The 18,524-nt window shown below is 48.4% G+C and overlaps 1 protein-coding gene across 2 annotated transcripts in view; it reads left to right on the plus strand.

The window, feature by feature from the left end:
* The window catches only part of LOC127056479 (Krueppel-like factor 5), a 38,666-nt gene extending 20,456 nt beyond the window's left edge, over positions 1-18,210 (plus strand). Inside the window, exons 2-5 of one of the 2 annotated variants that reach the window (XM_050964363.1) lie at positions 5,233-5,277; positions 9,002-9,896; positions 11,779-11,838; positions 17,190-18,210. In XM_050964363.1, the coding sequence (XP_050820320.1) occupies positions 5,233-5,277; positions 9,002-9,896; positions 11,779-11,838; positions 17,190-17,368 (1,179 nt within the window). In that variant the 3' untranslated portion in view covers positions 17,369-18,210. The remainder of the gene's footprint in view (positions 1-5,232; positions 5,278-9,001; positions 9,897-11,778; positions 11,839-17,189) is intronic. The other variant, XM_050964364.1, reaches the window with a different exon arrangement.
* The last annotated feature ends 314 nt before the right edge of the window (positions 18,211-18,524 follow it).

The following is an 18,524-nucleotide window of genomic DNA, read 5'->3' on the forward strand; positions in this document are numbered from 1 at the left end:
AGCTAGTGCACTTACATCTACCCAAGTTGGAAGCGATCACCTCGTCTCCAGCGTAGATGTACCCACAAAGCCGGGCTCACGCTAGTGTGCTAAAAAGAGCAGAGTGCATGTTGCAGTACCGGTGCAAACTCTGGGTAGCCCCTGATTTCAACTACAACATCCACACAGCTATTTTTAACATGTTAGCACGAGTCTGTCTGTCTGGGCTGGGAGACTGGCTCCCCCCCTGCAGTATGGGCGTACCCTAGAGAACAATAACAGTTAAGTCACAGGCCGAAAGATCCCATTCCTTACAGTGTGCTGCTCTGACCAGGACTCTAATCTCACCATTCCAGTGTCATGGAAACAGAGAGCCTAATTCAGCTCTCGTTTATTCCACTGGGCTCAGTTACTCTAGAATTGGAGCAAAACGAGGCTTAGAGATTTTACTGGAGGAGAGAAGATTCCTGAAATATATAGTGCATTTTGGGGGTGGCAGAGGTTCTTGCTGGAAAGAAAGAAAGAATCATAGGGTGAGAAAAAAGATGCCTCCTTCGTATAGGTCTAGCCCAGAAGAGGCAACATGTTCTCCAAAGGAGGGGATAGAGGACGTCAACTGGTTGACTTCAGATCCAGCATCGCAGCAAGGAATTGTTTCCAGAAGGTCTCAAAATCCAGTCTGGATCTTCTGCCTCCTTATTGCAAGAGGAGTGGGAGTGAGAGGGTTCTTTGTCCTTGCACTACCGACCCCCGCCCTGCCTCTCTTACCATACAGACCCGGTTATCTCGCACTTTCAGGTTTGTGGGAATTTGTTGCCTGTGAATGTGCAGAACTGAAGCGTGACAGTGTTTATGCAATTTGTTGAGCCTGAGTATCCTGGCTTGGCTGATGGAATGGGTTGGGGGTGTGTGTGCATTAGCTCAAAGATTTTCCAATTCTGGCCAGAAAACATTCAAGGCAAAACATCATCAGTAGTCCCTGAGCCCTTGATCCTACGAGGTGCTGAGATCAGGACCACTGACGGTTTGGGCCCAACGACACTGGCATGTGCTGTGCTTCTAATTCCCAAGCAATGGAGCACCAAGCATAAGGAAATTAATGGAAGAGGTTTTCAAATGACTCCGTTGTGCTGTTCTGATAGATAGGTCATAGGGTGATGGGTTCGGATGGACAGTTACACCAGGAAAGGCTCATGCTGCATCTTCCCTTTGTCTTTAATGGAAACCATTATCCATGTCACTCACTGACCCAGCAGAAGGAGACAATTTCATGTTTGCCTTCCAATCCCTTGGCTGAATAGCTCAGGAAGAGGAAGCAGAAACCAAATCATGGCGCGCATTGATCATGGGATTTCTGCTGGATGCATGTGGTGGGATTTGTGTTGCACGCCTGTGATGGTTGGTGATGCATGCCTGTGATGGATGTGCGATGTACACTCATCCTGGGATTTGTGTTGCATGTATGTCATGAGATTTGCTTTTTCATTTTCGCAATGGGGACGTTTTGTGCTTTTAGGCTATTTGACACCCTTACCTGCTGTGTTTGTCACTTAACGAGGTCAGTCAATATGCCTGCTTCCTCTGACCTATAGCTCCCTCCAGCTAATGCTAATTAGTCTGAGGAGTCACGGGAATCTATCAGAGGGCACTTCTTCCTCTGTAGGGCTGATTCGTTTGGAAGCCCAGGCATAGGCGCCGACTCCGTGGGTGCTCTGGGGCTGGAGCATCCACGGGGAAAAATTAGTGGGTGCTCTGCACCCACCGGCAGCCAAGCTCCGCTCCCCACCCCACCTCACCTCCACCTCCGCCTCCTTCCCTGAGAGCGCCGGGTCCCTGCTTCTCCACCTACCTCCCAGCGCTTGCCACCGCAAAGCAGCTGTTTCTCGGTGTAATAAGCTCTGGGAAGGAGGGGAGAGGAGCGGGAATGCTCAGGGGAGGAGGCGGGGCCGGGGTGGGAATTTGGAGAGGGGTTGGAATAGGGGCAGAGAGGGGGCGGAGTTGGGGTGGGGACTTTAGGGCAAAGGTGGGACGGGCGGAGCAGAGGGGGTTGAGCACCCACTGGCTCCAGCAGAAGTCGGTGCCTATGTGCCCAGGGATGTGTTTGTATCTTAGGGCCTTACATTGGTGGCACAGTTCTGAGGTAACTGCATCTCTGATTCCCTCCAGGAGGACCCCCCAATTAGGTCATAGGCCTCCAGCTGTCACCGTGCTTGGAGCAGAGTCACACAACTCTCTACCTCTGGATTTCGGGTGCGGTTCCTCCTGAAATTCACTGTGGGTCTGATATTACTCCTGTTGTCTCAGGGGCAGTGACAAAGTTAACCAGTGACCAGTCAGCGTGCATAAAGCAAAGTACTGTTTATTCAGAGCAAAAGCATTCCAGGGAAAACCTGTCATAAAAACAACAAACAGCTTTGATGCAGGCTGAGCTTACCGGGGGGCACTCATCTTCCCCCTGGAGACCCTTGCAAATTTCAAAGTACCTCAAGCCTCCTCACAGGGTCTGGTTACAAGCAGGTTGGATGCCTGGCTGCTGTCCCTTTCCATTACTGCTTTGGTGGAGCTATGGCAATTCTGCACATTATGGACTGGAAGTAAGACTTTTAACTGCACTTGCCTACCACCCTGCCAGCCCTGGACTTGGTCGACCCTTCTGGCTAAGCCATGCTTTGCTTTGTCCAGAGTGCTAACAAAGGCTTGAATTTGCTGCATTCATCTGTTTAGATTCCCTCCTCGAAAGGGCAGGGCTGGCTAATATAGCTGAGGGCTTGAAGGACTCCTGTCTTGATAGGCAGCATTGCCTAGTGGGGCTGACAGCTGGAGAGCACGAGTCCCTGATCTAACACTTATTTGCTGGGTGGCCATGGGCAAGTCACTTGTCTCTTGTTTGCTCCCATCTCACAGACTACCTGACCTCACAGGGGTTATGAGGATTGGGGAATGGCTTCTATGAGCGTCACACCACTATTCTTGTCTTTGCTCCCTCCCCACAAGCCTTGTTCCTTTCATAACCTCTGTGTTCTCAGCCTGTTTATTCCCAGATAGAAAGTGATCTGTTTCTGTCTGGGAAGCCAGGGGTCACCAAGCTCCACAGGGTTTGGCATGGCAGCTTTCCCCACTGACCTGAAGAATGTCCTTCCCGGGCAGCAGACCCACCCAGCAACCCCACAAAATCCCTCTTTGCCCCTCAGGGAGGATTAGGCCTCTTAAGAGAAGTGAGAGCCCAGGCCTGCTGAGGACGCCAAGAAACAGCACCCAACTCATCCGACTGGTTGGTTTATCCCCCGGACGTGCATTGTCCACAAGAAAAGCGCCAAAGGTGGCAGATCGGAACAAAGCAGCGTAATTCCATACCCTGCCCCCACCAGGGTCACCAGACAGCAAGTGTGAAAAATTTGGATGGGAGTGGGAGGTAATAGGCACCTGTAGAAGAAGCAGCCCCAAATATCGGGACTGTCCCTATTAAATAGGGACATCTGGTCACCCTAACCCCCACTCTCCAAACCTAAGGATAATGGGTTCCCCACATTCTATAAGGAAGAAATGGGATTTATTGCTGGGCTTAGAAATGCAGGGCATTGATGCCCTCATATCATAGGGCAGGGCGAACAGCAATAGTAACCACTTACATAATGCAGCGGAGTCATGTGGCACCTTATGGACTAACATATGTATTCACCCACGAAAGCTCATGCTCCAAACATCTGTTAGTCTGTAAGGTGCCACAGGACTCTTTGTTGCTTTTTACAGATCCAGACTAACACTGCTACATCTCTGATGCTTGATACTTACATAATGATTTTTCAAACATCAGCTTATTCTCATAACCCTCACCTGCCCAGAAGGGAGGTAACTATTATCACCCCCATTTGACACGTAGAGAAGCTGAGACAGGAGGGATGCTGAGTGACTCGTCCACAGGCTCAGCCATAAAAACTCATGGCTTAAAGGAGCTGGTGTTCCATTCTGAGCCCAGGATCTTTCTGGTGTTAACTCTGGGCTTTGAATGTATCTTCCTGGCTCGCAGTTCTGTGCTTACAGCACCGGGCCACCACTCTGAACACAGAGTACTAACTTATTCCTCAAAACTCTAGGGCAGGGGCTCTCAACCTGGGGGTCATAATCACTGCATTCCCTGTGTTACTAAATGGGGAGGGGGGGTCCCAGTTATATCCTGGCTGCACAGGCAGGGGATTTGAGAGTGCTGGTATGGAAAAAGAGGTTGTGGTATGGGAAAGGACCATTGGGAATTCCTGACTACGGTCTAAAACTGTGAAACCTCCCCCATCACTTGATTGTTTTATTTTTAATTTTTCTCTGGATCCTGCACAAGGTAAATGTGTTCCTTAGATAATTTTGCCACAGGAATAAATGTAGGGACATTTGTGATATTGTCACAAGGTAGAATTTTGTTACAGAATTTCCCCCACACAAATTCACAATTTCTTGCAAACAAACCCACCCTTTTCTAGAACAATTTCCATTTTGTGTGTGTGCATATTTGCAAAGATTTGCAGCCTTGCCAGAAGCATTAGGGAAAACAAATGTAAATTGATTCCAAATGCATTCAAACAGTTTGCAGTTTGGAGTGGAGTTTCAAAGCAACAGGCATTAAAAAATAGACCATGCAAATTACAAAGGAGGCTTTTTTCCCTAATTAAACTAGTCTTGGGGTCAGTTGGGTTCAAGACCCCCATCCTCTGGGAGATGAAGGCAGAAGCTGGGAGTCTTGGCTGCTGGTGGGAACGGACTGGAGGGAACCTGCTGACAGCAGCTGGGACCAGATTGCACCACAGGCAGCAGCCAGTGGGGTTATTAAGCAGGGGCAGCAGCTCTCTAGCTCACTGTCTCTCATGCGTGTGTGTTTGGGGCTTCTGATTGGCCTGTGGTACCAACGACATCGGGAGAGGGCTGCTGAGGTCCAGCCAGGCATGGAGGGACGGTCCCCGGTGCACATGCAAAATGGCAGCCAGCATTAAGGAAGCCCCAGCCCGTTCCCTGCACCCAGCTAGCAAAGCACACAGAGCTCTGCAGGGCCCTAGTGCGGAGTGTTTTTTCTCCAACAGCCAGGCCCCTGGCACATCCGAGTCATTCATACCCTGAGCTTCCATCGCTGCTCAACAGGGCCACTGGGTTTGGTACAGTGTGATAAGTGGCCCCCATCTGGGGGTAAAGTTCCATAGGATGCTGAGTCTTGTGTTTACTATGAACTACATCATGACTGCCCAGTAACGGGCTGTGTTTATTCCACAGCTTACTCCATTGAGGATGGAGCAGCGAATGCAGCTTACTATGGAGGTGAAGGTTTTTATTATTCTATACATGTGTATTTCTGCCCCTCATAAAGCTAACTCGGGGTAGTGGATGCCTTCGGGAAATGCAGCTGGTTTCTCCTTAGCAGATCCATCCCTGGGGTTCACTAAGAACCAAATTAAGGGCGAAGAGACTGTAACTAGAGCATGCTGAATTCTCCACTCCCTGTCCATCTCTCCACCACACTTGATGCAGTACTCGCTGTAGATGAGTTGTACTGCTGATTGGAAGGGGAGTCGCGTGGTGAGAGCTCTGGTTTGGGACTTAGGAGATCTGGTTCAGTTCCTGGCTCTACTATGCTCCCCGTGTAACCACAGGCAAGTCCCTGAATCTCTTGCACCTCTATGCTCCAACTGTCAAATGGGTTCCACCTACTTCCTTCTCCCTCCCTCCGTATTGTCTGTTAGACGTTCTCAGGACAAATGTTTTGGTGGCCTCAACGTGCAGCCACCCTCTCTTGCTGATGGCCACGCTCAAACTTTTCCCAAATATACTTAATTAGCTGTAGGAAAACCAAATAAATAGGCACATACACACATCCAAATCACTGTAATTTACTTATTGCTAGCTAGCCAGTCTGTTGTGAAAAGTGGTCTCCAGAGAGGGGCAGGACCCAACCCCTGCTGGCGGCCCCAGCAGCCAACACCAGGGCAGTGTATCCAGGAGCACCGGGGAAGGGCTGCTACTTTGCCCCCTTCATCCCCAATCACAGCCCAGGAAGCTCTAGCTGCAAGAAAGGCCCCTGGTGGCTGCATGCGGCCATGGTGGCTGCCTTTGAGACGCACTGGGGGCGGGAACTGTCTCTTATGATGTTCTTGTAAAGTGCCTGGCACAACGCAAGCCTAGTCGTACAACAGTAAAAACACTCTTCCCTGGGAGCCAGGATAGAGGCAGTGTCCAAGTCTGACGTTGGGGGCACTTTGATACCAGGGGGATTGCCTTTCAGATGACACACAAAGGGTGTCCTGGCAACTACTCCAGTTTCCACTGCACTTTACAGGAGCAGCAGCCAGCCCCGGGATTCTGCCCATATCTGGGCTCAGGTCATCTCCTTCTGCTGGCCTATAAATGGTGCTCCAGCTGAGCCTGGGTACAGTATTCTTCACTTCCTGTCCCACACAAGGGGCTTGTGGCACGCAGCTAATCAGCTGCCACATCCCACCCCTGAGCTGGCTGCATTTTAGTAGTGGGAGAGGTAGATTCAGTTGGTTGCGTCTCCTTTGGGGGTGGATGGTGCAATATGGTGTTGTTTATTATTATTGGTGGTTTGGTGAAGGTTGCAGAGGCGAGGTGGGGGTTAGGGAATCCCTGTTTGAGAATGCACAGGATTAAATAGAGCAGCATGGAATTCATGCACAAAGATGCAGTGTCAAGTGTCCCAGTGCCCCAGATCCTATATAGGTGCCCAAGTCCCATTGATTTAAGTGTGTTAGGTGCCTAAATACATTGGAGGATCTAGACATCCTTATGGAAACCTCTTAGAAAAACTCCTTTCCTGTAAAGTGAAGGCAAGACATCAAAATACCAGAGATAAGGGAAACTTTGAAGTAAAATATGTCTGACACCCACACTTCCCTCCTCCATCTCCCTGGCGAGTGGGTCATTTCATTGCTTAGGTATGTGTGGCATTCAGAGGTGGAGGGAGAGCCCCTGGTACTGCCTAGCAGTGATCTGATTCCTGACTCTAAAAATAACAGGCTGGAGTGGCACATAGTGCAGAGAAAACCAGGTGAGAACAGGCGGCGCTCCAAGGGCTCTGTGCAATCTTTACCCAGGGATGAGTCCAAATAGGAATCACGAATACAAACGCTATGGAAATTGGTGTTCAGACCCAAACTGCAGCGCGGGCATGTCTTTAGAATGAGCCCAGCCCGATACCTGAGTGCGAACACCTCTGAAACATCAGAACAGTTCAGAGTTTGATCCGATTCTAGATTTGCACTTTATGGCTCTGGTCCATATTGTCTGTCACTGTAACACAGGGTTGTCCCAGATCAGAGGAGAGTGTTTGAGCCCATAGCACCTAGGGGAATAGGTCAGGCATTTAACACGAGCTGAACTTGTTGGGGGGCAACAAACTATCCCTCACCCCCTTGTTTGATAATGTCCCCTCTAATGACAGCTGAGAGCTTTCCAGCACATCTGGCTTGATAGGGATGATATGCTGATAACACCAGACAGGTGGGTAGAACACTTCTTGCTAGTCTACGGGCAGCCAATGGCAGCCTAAGGTCCCAGTGCAGCTTGTACAGTTCTGCGACAGCAGCCTGTTGGAGATTTCAGGTCCCTGCCCAACTGCTCTGATCAAGATGGAACATTGCACGCTGGGACATGTAGTGTCAGGGAGCTGCCTCCATTTTAAAGAGCAGGGCGGCTGCAATACTTGCTCCATTAAATACAAATTAGGCATGGTTCTAGCGTCCTGGCTCATTGCCAGTATGGCTCTCAGCTGGGCAAAGTCTGGGAATCTTTTGAAGGAGATATAGGCATATCTTTTTCCATATAATGTGCCGGGTGAATAAAACACTTTGGGCTAAATTAGTGTCAGGTTGCACTAGGGGAAACTTTGCTGTTTATTGCTGCAAGGCCTCCTGGCAGAATGCTCAGTGGGTGGTGATGAGATGAGCATGGTTTCTTGCAGTATTCAGTAGGCTCTGCAAGCCCGTATCTGCAGGGCCCAGGGAAACCGGACTGTTTTGCTGGCTCTATTACATATGAGTATATGAGGTCTATGTAATGAGAATGAGACATGGGTAACCACATAATTAAAGGCTGCAGCTCCATTAAGGAGTATTAGTGGTAGTATCGTTAACCACAAAGAGCAGAGCTTGAGTCGTCAGATGCTAGGGGTTGAATTTCCTAGTACGCGGCTGCCCTTGGACTGTTGAATCAATGGGAACATGTCCAGAAGATGCTCTGTCAGATAGGAATCATGAAGGAATCTGGAGTTTGGTGATATTTGTAAACATACATAGAAAATCATAGGACTAAAACTCTGCTCTGTTATATTACAAATGTGAAAGTTTCATGGGGAGAGAGAAGATAGACCAGTTTCTCTTTTGTTCTGGGCAGTTTCAGATCTAGGATTCCATGTGCTAGTATGAGGCCGATGTGTTCCCAGGGCTGTGGGCGACAGTTAAAACCCAACCGTATCCTCTTATTTTCAAAGCATTATGAAGGAACAATGAACCAATTGAGTTCTCATTAGGTTTTCTAAGTTTAAAGGAGAGTTGGGCCCAAACCTCAAAGTTCAGATCCAGATCCTAACTCCCCCAAGGTTTGAGGGCACTTGGATCTGGTGCTCAGACTTGGGCTCATCAGCTCTAGTTTTCAGTTCTCCCTCTCTTATTATTTATATAGAGAAATCTAAATCCTGGCCCTTTTCTGACTGCATCCATGTGTTCACTCCCTAACTACTTATGCACAGCTCATCACTCTATATCCAAGCACCTAACAGCCATTTTATCCTCACAACAGCTAGGGCAGGATTATGCCCATTTCACAGCACAGGGAATGGAGGCACAGACTTGAGTAAGTGCTTTGCCTAAGGTAACACAGGGTGTCAGTGACTGAGCTGCGCTCCTGTATCTCAGTCCATTATCCTTTCCTGCCTTTTAGCCATCCACCTATCTTAAATGTTTGTAGCACACCCATCACCATAGCATCTGAACACTGTACTCAAGAACTCTTTCTTTTGTTCTCCTCGTAGGCACGTTCTGAAATGGACAAGTACCTCGCCAGTCAGCTGATGCCAGTTCCAATGGTGCCAGACAAGAAGTACCGAAGAGAGAGCGCCTCTGTGGTAGATGAGTTCTTCTCGACAGAGAAGCCCTCCTCCACGCCATACAGCGTGAACATCAATGTGATACTGCCTGACACCACACACCTGCGAACCGGGCTCTACCGGCCTGCCAAACCCCTCACCCCATTCCCACAGATCAAAACAGAGCCTGGCACCAGCTTCACCCAGCCCTGCTCATCCACGGCAGGCTCGACGCAGACGCTGCCGGATTTCACCAGTGTCTTCAGCATGCCGCAGTCGGTGGCGGTGAACAATATCTTCATCAAGCAGGAGATGCCCTCAGAGATCCCTTTGTCTGGCAGCCCGCAGCAGGCCCAGCTTTACCAGATGCCCATTGGAAATGGTGATGCTGATGTCGCCACAATGGTGCCCTCTACTGGCAGCACCACAGCCATCAACACCATCAGCGGCGTCACCATGTCCACCGGCAGTGCCATGCTCCCCAGACCCATCCAGCCTGGTGGACAAGTGAAGCACTTCCAAAATGTCTCCCAAGGTCAGGGGAACTTCAACATCACGGGGCATTTCTACCCTGTCCCAGGACTGAACCTGCCCCCTTCACCTCCAAACTCACAGCCTGGCAGCCCTGAGAATCAACCTGAGCTCATCAACACCATCTCGCCCCCACCCTCCTATGAAGCCACATTTGGACTGAAGCTGGTACAGTCGTCCCAGATCCCCACACTCCCAAATGGTCTCGGGACCCTCTCCCAAGGGCACATTATCATGCCAACCCCCAAATACAACAGACGCAACAACCCAGAGCTGGAGAAAAGGAGGATCCATCACTGTGATTACCCAGGTATAGCCATGGCTGCTGTGTTGGTTTGGTGTCGTAGATCTGGGCATAGATCTAGCCTGTCTGAAATTTGTCATGCATTTGTCCAAAATGTCCCCTCCTCTCAAAGTTGTTCTATGTAGCTGATTGACACCCTCCACCTCAGAGGTGGATGCATTGTAGTGGTGGGCTATGCAGCGATATCTGTGTGCATACTATATGGAAGGCGCACTGTATTATCTATGAGAGGCATACATGGCTAATACTATATTGGCTCCAGCCCACATGACATACAGCTCATCTCTGCAATGGCCATCAAAGAAGCAGTTTCAGATTTTGGAACCAAAATTCTCCTTTTGATGCAGCTGGCTATTAAGCCTGCATATGAGCTGCTATTTCCCATGTAGTAGACTGTATGTTGAAGAAGAGGGGACATGATAAAATATAAAGAATAACGGATTCTCCAGAGGAGGTAGATCAAGCCCTGCTATTTACCCTTTGTCTTAATAAATGTGTTTGTAAATTGGAGAAGGTTCAGAGAAGAGTTACAAGACAAATTAAAGGATTAGACAAGATGCCTTTTCAGGATAGACTCAAGGAGCTCTATCTATTTAGCTTAACCAAGAGAAGGTTAAGGGGTAACTTGATTACAGTCTGTAAGTATCTGTTGGGAAACAAATATTTAATAATGGGCTCTTCAATCCAGCAGAGAAAGGTCTAGCCAGACAAATTCAGACTGGAAATAAATTGTAAAATTTTAATAGAGTAATTAACCAGTGAAACAACTCATCATTGAAACATTCTCACTACTGCCAATTTTTAAATCAGGATTGGATCTTTTTTTAAAAGATCTGCTCTAGGAATTGTTTTGGGAAAGTTCTCTGGCCTGTGTTATACAGACGGTCAGGCTACATGATCACAATTGTCCCTTCTGTCCTTGGAATCTATGAATAATCCAAGAACATGAGAGCATTCAAGAAAACTGGCAGGCAAAGCATTGAAAACTGATAGAAGGAAATACTTGTATTAACACAACACACAAATAGCTTGTGGAACTCATTGCCACAAGATATCACTCAGGCCAAGATGTCAGCAAGGTTCATAAAGGAATATCCAGAGTTACAATGTGAAATTGACACATTTATCTGAAATGTGTTGATTTAGATGAACCTGCATTTTCTGACTGAAAACTGTTCCTTTGAAAATTCTTCAATCTGCTCTGCTCTTGAATATTGAAAACTGGGCCAGCGCTTCACAAAATTGCCAGTGCTTTGTACTTTCTCATATATCATCAGCTTCTGCTGGAGCTGGAAATACCACAAAAAAGAACCTTTCTTGCAGTATTTTGGCAGTGGTTCTAGAATCCAGAAAGTCAGAGGCAACGCAAAACTGTCAAATAATAATGTAGAAGTTAACATTTTTATGTTACCTATGTACAAGGTTCAGATTGAGCTTGGGATGAAATCTTGGGTCTGATAGATTTGTTCTTATTCAAACTGATTCTTCCATCCCCAGTTAAGACATGTAAGTGTGAGGATTGATCGTACTAAGGAATATCACATGGGGGTCCTGTTAGAAAGTTTGGATGCTCCTTTGCATGCCTGATTTGCCATTGTTGTGCACTCCTTGCTGCAAAAAGCTCTCAACTTGTGTGTGAAAGAAACTTGTCCTCCCCTACTAACATATGCAGTCTTCATTCTGAACAAGTGTCCTTGTTTAGCTGCTATAGAAACAAGCCTTACACAGGTACTAATTTGCAAACTATTACCCACAGTTCTTTTCAATCCTCTTTCCTTCTGGCAACTCAGATTTGCTGCAGCTCACCATAACCTCGGTGCATGTATTTTAAATCTGTATTAGAATGAAACATTTTTCACCCTAAGGGGTTTCTGTTTTGTCTTTACAGGTTGCACAAAAGTTTACACCAAGAGTTCCCACCTGAAAGCACATCAGAGAACTCACACAGGTAAGTGTACACCTGAGTCTGGCATAATACTTAGACTCTCTCTAGCCACAGTATTTTTATACTATACCCATCATTGGGGTGGTAGCTGTTGATTTCAATGGTATTACCCCAAGTGCAATCTGATCGCTAACACAGTGAATACAGTTAGATAAACAGATTTAGCTGTGTTTGTGGAGGAACCAATCAGAGAGCTCTTCCTGTGTTTGGGAGAACAAGACATACCAGTTGCAACAGAAAATCGGTAGCTGTACATTACAGTGCGTGCTTGCCTATCCATGTGTGTGAGATGCCCATTAACTATTGCACGGGATCTAACTATGGGCTTGTCTACATGGTGCAGCAATGTGTGACCTCCAAGGGTCTGATTTCTAAAGCACACTAACGTGTTGCACAATAATTGGTCTGTGTAGACGCTGCTGGTGTGCACTAAAAGTTCCCTAATGTTTCAAATAGCACTACTTCAAAGCCCACTAGAGGGATTTTAGTGCACACCAGCAGGACTAATTAATGTGTGACACATTAGTGTGCTTTAGAAATCGCACCTGCACATTACCCCACTGTGTAGACATGCCCTGAGTTACCTTTAGATACCTCCTGCACCCAGCTGGGGTATTGGTTCAATACAGACTTGAGGAGGAGTCGCACTGCTTAGCCAATGGGATTGCAGCTTGAAGTGATTTGGCTGCATATACACAGTGTGTGAGGAGAAAACAGAAGGGGAAGGGTCATCCTCTTTGTGAATTGTTTCCCTTTTGAGCCGAGGGAGAGCCCCAGGATTGGATACCCTAGCCCCTGAACAATTAATTAAAACAAAACATATCCAACAGTGCCCCAGCGTTCCCTGCATAAACCAGCCCCCTGGCCCCTCTCAGTGCAGGCAGGCAGAGGGCTCCTCTGAGGACAGCCTGAGCCCTTATCAAATCCTTGGCCAGTCCCAGAACCAGAGTTCCCCTCATAAATCTCTTTTATAGAAGTGTTGATCTTTACTGGGTGCAATTAAGCTGTCCCTGGGGTCACTTTTCTTTTTTTATGAGCAACGAACAAATCACAAAGCAAGTCCCAAGCCTGGGAATCATTTCTCCCACCTGGCTCCGCTCCTATTTCATCTTATCAGGCCCTGAACGAGGCATGAGGTGCAGTGTTTTCTCAGCCCTGTGCCATAGAGACGCATGCCATAGAATATCTCAGGAGGAGATGGGAGGAAAGAAGGCCAAGGGCTGTGTCCAAGCTACCATGGGCAGACAGTAGTAAGGAAGGGCACTGAGTTCCCAGGAAAGGAGCTTCAGGATGGGGTGATGGTAACAACCATCCCCCCGTTACAAATAAAGAGCTGTTCTCCTGACCCCAACCCAGGCCCTGCCCCTAGCCCTTTGCATGAGAGATGGGTAGCCCTCAAAAGTTGCCTGAGCCATTGTGCAGTGACCCGATGAGACAAACCCCAGCCTCTCTGTGGAGCCATTTTATTGGCCCTGCTGGGGTCTGAGTTTGACGTGATACCACTTCCTTCCACCGCTTGCCTCAAGATGCCCTCTTCATGGGGCAGAGGGACAAAAGAAGATGTGTCTTGAACTGGTAGAAGTATTGGTGGAAGTGGCTAGAGGGAAATCCAGAATGATAGAGGGGAAGCCATTGATGAGTCAACTATATTGGGAGGTTATGTAGCAGGCAAGTGTTCCCCAGGCACAAGCTCAAGCCGCCATATTCAGCCTAATGAGTAACCAGAAATCCAGAGTGGATAGGCCAGAGTATTAATCCGCATGGTACCATAGCATCCCACAAGTCACTCATTCATTTGAATGGTTAATAAAGCCATTTGGGATAACCCACCCAATTGGATCTAGCCTGGGAAATCTGTCAGGCCCAATCACAAACACCTTCCCCTGTGGTTTGCCCGTTGCTATGGTCTAGGCCATATCAATCTCCAGGGGACACCATTCATTGCCCTGGCGCCATTGTGCGATTAAATATAAAACCCACTGGCCACTCACCCACCTCCTGGGGATCGGAATGCCAATTGGGCTCATTGTTCCAGCCTGTCCTGCCGTGCTGTCCTGGGGGAAGGAGCCAGCTTGTGGGACAATGGAAAGCATTTTGTTTCTATCCTGGAGATCAACCTGTTATTGTTTGAAAGTAAAAGGCCTTGGTGGGGCTGACCCAGCCAGATGACCTGCCTGGGACAATGGCTGAGTCTGAGCGGGGCAAACCTCGCCTTTGTCTTTCAGCTTAGAAAACTAATAAAGATGCCCACAAACCCATGTGATCCTGAAAGTGCCATAAAATTTCCCAAGTGCTGCTTGTAAATCGAGCTTAAATTCTTATTGAGCTGAGCCATAAACATATTTCTCACACCTGGCAGAAAGCTAAGGTGCTTTGCATTTCTTCACGTACTGTTTGCTGCTGGGTTCACGCCTCATTCTGTGTGTGTGCATGCGTGCAAGGGAATGTTTATGTGGGGGCATGCAAATCTACACATATGCTTGTATGCAGAAGATTTTGTGCATGAAAACAGACGTTTATAAGTAAATATGTGTCGTATGTGCCCAGAGATGCATGTCTCTGTGTTAGCATGCATCATATGATAACTTGGTGTGTGTGTGTGTGAGAGCTCTTGTCTGTGTGCATGCACAGATATGTGTATACTCAAATATGCATGCCTGTGTCTGTGGGCACATATGATGTGCACTTGTCCTGGGGCATGCACATGTATGTTGCCTGTGTACGTGCACTTGAGCTGTTGTTAAGTTCTCCATAATTGGCCAATGAAATGGTAAATATTTGAGGTCGGGAAAGTCAGCACATTCCATGAACTCTGCCTGCTTGCTCAGGCTGTTAAAGAGCGAGGACTAATATTTGAGGGGACCACGCCCTGCCAAAGCGTGGGCTGCGACACTCAGTCCAGAGTTCAGCTCAGCCTCCCGGACTGCAGCTGCTGCAGGGTGTGACCAGTCTGTCCAGATTTGGAGAAGAGCCGGGCGAGGCTGGCATGGGCTTTTCCACACAAGCTCCTGGCTGACTGAGACACTTCCCCATTTGATCTGCAGGATAAACAGGGAGGTGGGGACACTGAGGCACAAAAACACACTGAAAAGGTCCTGCAGGAGCTCTTCTGCACATCAAAATGTCACAATGTGAAGGGCCAATATAGAGCTGGTTGGAGTGTGAGGTGGGGGCAGAGTTCTAGGGAAAATTTAGCTGAAAAACAAAAATCTTTAGAATCTTCCATGGAAAATTTTGATGTTTCATCAAAACTCAAAGCAAAAATGCCTAGGGACTTTGTACAAAGCACTGCAGCCTGACCTGACTGAGCCTGACTCAGCTGCCATAGGGATACCCTCATCTCGGAGGAGAAGCTCGTGGTATGGAGAGTGACCGTTCAGGTACAGCTGAGCAAGAAGGGTTAGGGATCACCCAGTGAGTGACTGCACTTGTCATAGGAGAACATGCTTACATACCACAATGATTAGCCAGCTAGATATGTCCAGGGATTGATGGTTGGACAGAAGGGTGCGTATGGGGATGGATGGATGGATAGAAGGATATGTGTTTGGGAGGCAGGATGGATGAATAGCGGGGGAAGGATGGATAGATAGAGGAGTGCGTATGGGGATGGATAGCAAGATGGGTATGTGTTGGGATGGGTGGATGGTGGATAGATAGAAGGATATGTGTTTGAGAGGAGGGATGGATGGATGCATAGACACAGGAGGAGGGATGGATAGATACAGGAGTATGTGTAGGGATTGGTGAATGGTGGATAGAGAATGGGGTATGTGTGTGAGGGAAGGGATGGATGTATAGAAGGGAGGGGATGGATGGATGGATAGAAGGATATGTGTTTTGGGAGAGGGTTGGATGGATAGATAGAGGAATGTGTATGGAGATGGATAGCTAGAATGGTATGTGTAGGTATGGGTGGATGGTGGATAGATGGAAGAATATGTGCTTGGGAGGAGGAATGGATGGATGGATAGCTGGAGGAGTATGTGTAGGCATGGGTGGATGGTGGATAGAAAGAGAGTGGGGTATGTGTATGAGGGAAGGGATGGATGGATAGCTAGAAGGGAAGGGAGGGAGGGATAGAGGGATGGATAGCTAGAAAGGAGGGATGGATGGATAGCTAGGAGAGAAGGGAGGGATGGATGGATAGCTAGGAGTGAAGGAATGGATGGATAGCTAGAAGGGAAGGGAGGGATGGGTGGATAGCTAGAAGGGAAGGGAGGGATGGATGGACAGCTAGAAGGGAAGGGATGGATAGAAGGGAAGGGATGGATGGATGAACAGCTAGACAAGAAGGGATGGATGGGTAGCTAGATGGTAAGGGAAGGGATGGATGGATAGCTAGACGGGAAGGGAAGGGAGGGATGGATGGATGGATAGCTAGAAGGGATGGGATGGATGGATGGACAGCTAGACAAGAAGGGATGGATGGATGGATAGCTAGAAGGGAAGGGAAGGGATGGATGGATGGACAGCTAGAAGGGATGGATGGATAGCTAGAAGGGAAGGGAGGGAGGGATAGAGGGATGGATAGCTAGAAAGGAGGGATGGATGGATAGCTAGGAGAGAAGGGAGGGATGGATGGATAGCTAGGAGTGAAGGAATGGATGGATAGCTAGAAGGGAAGGGAGGGATGGGTGGATAGCTAGAAGGGAAGGGAGGGATGGATGGACAGCTAGAAGGGAAGGGATGGATAGAAGGGAAGGGATGGATGGATGAACAGCTAGACAAGAAGGGATGGATGGGTAGCTAGATGGTAAGGGAAGGGATGGATGGATAGCTAGACGGGAAGGGAAGGGAGGGATGGATGGATGGATAGCTAGAAGGGATGGGATGGATGGATGGACAGCTAGACAAGAAGGGATGGATGGATGGATAGCTAGAAGGGAAGGGAAGGGATGGATGGATGGACAGCTAGAAGGGATGGATGGATAGCTAGAAGGGAAGGGATGGGATGGATGGATGGACAGCTGGAAGGGAAGGGATGGATGGATAGAAGGGAAGGGATGGATGGATGAACAGCTAGACAAGAAGGGATGGATGGATGGGTAGCTAGACGGGAAGGGAAGGGATGGATGGATGGATAGCTAGAAGGGAAGGGAGGGATGGATGGATGGACAGCTAGAAGGGAAGGGATGGATGGATGGACAGCTAGAAGGGAAGGGATGGGATGGATGGATGGACAGCTAGACAAGAAGGGATGGATGGATAGCTAGAAGGGAAGGGAAGGGATGGATGGATGGATGGACAGCTAGAAGGGAAGGGATGGAGACTGATACCTCGATAGGTAAGTGTTGGACACTGGTGTGCTACTGTGGTGCACACTGTAACCTCTGGTCTGTTGCCCCCTGCAGGAGAGAAGCCATACAAATGCACCTGGGAAGGTTGCGACTGGCGCTTTGCCCGCTCCGACGAGCTTACCCGGCACTACCGCAAGCACACAGGCGCCAAGCCCTTCAAGTGCCTAGCCTGTGGGCGCTGCTTCTCCCGCTCCGACCACCTGGCTCTGCACATGAAGAGACACCAGAACTAGTGGCAGAGCTCCTGCCTCGCCCTTGCCTTCCTTCCAGGAGCAGCTGGGATGCCTTCTTAGACAGATGACTCTTCTTGTACATAGGAACAAAACCATGCTGTGATCAAATGGCAACGTGTGAGCTCTGTGCACGCTTCCTCCTGTCACCAAGGTACTCTTAGTTAAAGGATGATTAAAACTATATCTGTATCCTGGCCAGGATCCCACTTCCTGACCAGGAGATGTTCCTTGGACTCCAGGACTCTCCCTTCCAGTGAATTTGCTATTTATTTTTCACTATGAAGCAATTTTCCTTTTTGTCTCAAACTCTTTGGAGCCTTCCCTTCCCTTTTGGGATCTGCCTCTGGTTGGGAATGAGCAGAAATATGTCGGGCGGATGCGCCACTGGGCTAGCCAGCTGTTAGGAGGGCTTTATCAAGTTCTTTGTGGAGCCTTCTTGGACTGAGCTATTCCATAACCAAGTTGCCACCAGCAGTGTAGCACACAGGACATCCAGGCCATGCAAGAATAGCAGTGAGTGTTCATGGATTGTTTGGAAAGTCGGGTCTTTAGTCTTCACCCTCGTGGTTGCAAGAAACAAGGGCAGGAAAACCTATCCCCAAGAAGTGCTGCCACAGCTGGGACAGATCCAAAGCAGACAACAAAGCTGTTGTTCACGCTCCACTGAGACCAGCTGATATTTCCTGCAAGAGAGGTCGCTTTGGTTGTGAATTCCTAGATTTCTTTGCCAGACATGTCCAACACTTGGCCCTTAGCATTTCTGCTTGGAGGATGGTTTTAGCTTTTGCTCTCTCTGTTGTGAGAACCAGGTTGGCTTTCAGGGGCAGGAAGTGGCCAGTCCCCACAAAGAAAAAAAAAAAGAAGACACACTGGTTTCCCAGAATGCATTGTGCCTTTGATTTCCAAGGATACATTGAGTGGGGCCCCCCTCAGGCCTCAAACACAAGAGACTGGTTGTTACAAACCACTTTTTCCTGTTGTCATTTGTGCATTTTACTACGTTCAGAAAAGCAGCTTTGAAAATGAACTTGTGCAAACTGTGATCATGTTACCTACCTCACAGGTTCATGGCCCCACGCTCTGCAAGGAACCTTCACTTGTCTTCCTCAGAATGCCTCGATGTGCAGCGTACAGGGGAGACCCCTGGAGCACATGA

This window comes from Gopherus flavomarginatus, chromosome 8 (genome assembly GCF_025201925.1).
Source record: "Gopherus flavomarginatus isolate rGopFla2 chromosome 8, rGopFla2.mat.asm, whole genome shotgun sequence".
Lineage (NCBI taxonomy): Eukaryota > Metazoa > Chordata > Testudines > Testudinidae > Gopherus > Gopherus flavomarginatus.